Below are 2,752 nucleotides of genomic sequence, written 5' to 3'. Positions count from 1 at the left end.
ATTTATATTTTGAATTAATTAAATATAATTTTATTATTAATATTAAATTAATTAAATAAAATTAATATTAGATGAAATATAATAAATAATTTCTTTAAATAAATAATATAATAAATTAACTATTAAATAATCAAGTTCAAAATAAATGTATTTATAATTTAATAAATTAAATTAAAAAAAAATAACTTTATAATTTAATTTGAATATTTTCTATTTGAATTCTTAAACCCGTCTTTATTTATTAATAATTAATGAAGTTAGGTTAAATGGAATTGAGAAGTTTTCTCAATCTCTCTGGTGTTCGTTCTCCCAATCTCTCGGTGTTCGTTCTCCTCAATCTCTCGGTGGTTGTTCTCCTCAATCGCGCCATCACCAGCATTGCTCCCGTAGCTTCCTTACCTTGATTTGGTATTCTAATTTAGCTAGTGAAGATTAGAGAGAGAAGAGGTCATTTATGGAATTCAGGGGTGATGACGAAGACGAAGAACTTTCTTCCGCTTCATGGAGAGGGGAAGAAGAGGTCACCAGCTAGCAAGTTTGGAAAATCTCATCACATGATTCCGATGATTTGCTTAGATCCCGAACTCCGTTATAGTTTCCAGCGTAACTTCTAGGTCTCTCTTTCACTCGCTCTATCTCTTTCTACATTATTAACGAATATGTTGCGGCAATATGTTGATTTAGGATATTAATTGTTGTTAGAGGGTATGAAATTGACAAAAATATGTTGTGATCCGAAACCCTCCCTTGCTGTCCCTGCCGTCCGAAACCCTTTCTGAAGCCGCTCCCCTCCTACAGCTGTCGGCTTACAGTTTCAATGAGAGCAGACCAAGTCTATATCATTCTCCTCATCTATTTCGCACCTTCTTCTATCAATCTTATCTAGTCTTAATCAATTGTATTTGTTATGATAATGCAGGGAAAACATATGGCAAACAGAGCTGTTTTCAATCCAACATTCTCCCTAAATCTATGGTAAGGTAATGAATTTTGATTTTATTAGACTTGAATATGTGAGAAAAAGAAAGGGATAATGTAGTTTTTATATAAAATGGGATAAAGGGAGTACATGCTATACTACAGATATTTAAATTTGATTGTTTTTACCCCTATATTTTGCAGGCGCAAAACAATGATTATATTTTCAAGTTGTATTTTGTTTGGTCTATCACTTTCAGTAGTGTTATCTTGTCCCTCCATTGTGATGATTTCATATCAAAAACATGAAGTCAAGTTTCTCAAATGAGTTTTGGAGTCTTTTATTCTGTTTTGTTTAGTAATGAGATTCTGAAATTGATTTACAATCTTTTATTTTCTTGTGAAGCTAGTTAACTGGTTAGTTTTCTTGTAAAAATATGTTGATTTCTCTCTAATGGGGTTAATTTACGGTTAGGATTGGGCTGGCTTATGTTCTCTGCAGCGGTAGTTTAGTTGCTGCCTTGTTTCTAAACGACAAACCTTCTGTTGCATCTTCTGCTGCACTATTTGGATTGATTAGCACTATGCTTTCAGCTCTTGTCCAAAACTGGACAACTTACAACAATAAGTTGACAGCTATTGCAGTTTTAGTATCTGTTTCGATAATCAATATTGTAATGGGTCTTGCTGCTGTTTTCTTTTGGGATTTGTGCTGCTGTTTAAACATCAACTTGGAAAATGACTCAAGGAAAATGTGCTTTCTTTGAGTATGAAGTAAAATGTTCTGCCAAGTTCATATTCGTGGAATTGTGAGTCTTGGATCCTTTGTTTACTTTTTCTTTTGTTTTTCTTATCTGATTTAGGTTTGTTTGTTGTGTGTAGAATGATGGGGACTGCTGTGGCTGTTTGTTGTGGTGTTAATATAAGGGAGTATTGTTGGTGGTGTAAATATTTGGATTATGTTCCTTCCAAATGGTGGAGCTGTAATGGAGATCAAATGAAGTGTGAGGTATTAATATAGTGATTTGGGATTAATAATTAATTAATGATTGAAAATGTTTGTTCTAAAAATGCAGATGGGTGTGAGTACATGGCAATTGACACTGACTTGCATGAGTAGTAGTGATAGGTATATGAACTTTCCATTCACCAATATACCACAAGCTAGTCCAGGATTTGTGTGATATGATATGCTCCTCTCCTTTTTTAGGATTCTTCCTTTTCTTTCTTTGTATAAGAATTTGTGACAAATGACATGCACTTAGGTTATCTAGCAGTTTAATTTGACTATATACAGCAGTTTTATATAGTTAATGACATGCTCTTGGAAAATTGATTAAAGAGGCTGAACATCTAGACTGATTTGTTTGCAGTAGAGAAACTGTCACTGATTTTGTTATGTTTTCAGTAAAATACGGTTGTGGGCTGAAGACAATACTCAAAATGGGTGGAGCACTGAGAAATAGAAGACTTCAAGCTAAAAGGCACTGGGAAATAAAAGATTGTCCAAGCTGTTATGCCGTAAATGATGGATAGTCGTTTAAGGATTCTGTGTGAAAGTGTAAGAGAAAATAGTAAAGTTCGAACTAACTATTTGAAAATTAATGCATTTTATTTACATAAATATATCAAGAAGTTAACTAATTAATGTTTTTTTTTAATTTAATTATTTAAGTTTTTTTATTATCTATGAAATGTTGGTGTTTTTATTTAATTTATAAAAAAAAATATTAAAACATCTAAAAAAAATGTAGAAATAAAAATAATTAATAAAATTTTAAGAGAATTGTTAAAAAAAATAGTTTAAAAATAAACTAGACTAATGGCGACGTTT

At 31.6% G+C, this 2,752-nt stretch overlaps 1 protein-coding gene across 8 annotated transcripts; it reads left to right on the top strand.

Moving 5' to 3' along the window:
• The first annotated feature begins 262 nt into the window (after positions 1-262).
• LOC124929511 (RHOMBOID-like protein 8) lies at positions 263-2,520 on the top strand. Of its 8 annotated transcripts, none has more exons than XR_007098665.1 (6): positions 263-614; positions 920-975; positions 1,667-1,727; positions 1,801-1,927; positions 1,995-2,047; positions 2,327-2,520. XR_007098665.1 is itself a non-coding variant. In XM_047469919.1 (6 exons), exons 3-6 carry the CDS (start codon positions 1,657-1,659, stop codon positions 2,382-2,384), a joined length of 309 nt encoding a protein of 102 aa, XP_047325875.1. In that variant the 5' UTR covers positions 263-614; positions 920-975; positions 1,555-1,656; the 3' UTR covers positions 2,385-2,520. The 8 variants fall into 8 exon arrangements, 5 of the variants coding, with proteins under 5 accessions (XP_047325875.1, XP_047325851.1, XP_047325859.1 ...); XR_007098663.1 differs by having other exon boundaries at positions 1,421-1,727; XR_007098664.1 differs by having other exon boundaries at positions 263-832; positions 1,394-1,727.
• Positions 2,521-2,752: the final 232 nt, after the last annotated feature.

The sequence above is a fragment of the Impatiens glandulifera genome, chromosome 1 (assembly GCF_907164915.1).
Source record: "Impatiens glandulifera chromosome 1, dImpGla2.1, whole genome shotgun sequence".
Taxonomy (NCBI): Eukaryota; Viridiplantae; Streptophyta; class Magnoliopsida; order Ericales; family Balsaminaceae; genus Impatiens; species Impatiens glandulifera.
This window is presented reverse-complemented; position numbering and strand designations above follow the sequence as displayed.

Bases quoted from the DNA above. Each gene is read 5' to 3' on its own strand.
- LOC124929511 (XM_047469919.1), top strand. From the start codon at position 1,657: ATGACTCAAGGAAAATGTGCTTTCTTTGAGTATGAAGTAAAATGTTCT. The intron at 1,728-1,800 runs GTGAGTCTTGGA...TGTTGTGTGTAG, and splicing joins AAGTTCATATTCGTGGAATT to AATGATGGGGACTGCTGTGG. The intron at 1,928-1,994 runs GTATTAATATAG...CTAAAAATGCAG, and splicing joins GAGATCAAATGAAGTGTGAG to ATGGGTGTGAGTACATGGCA.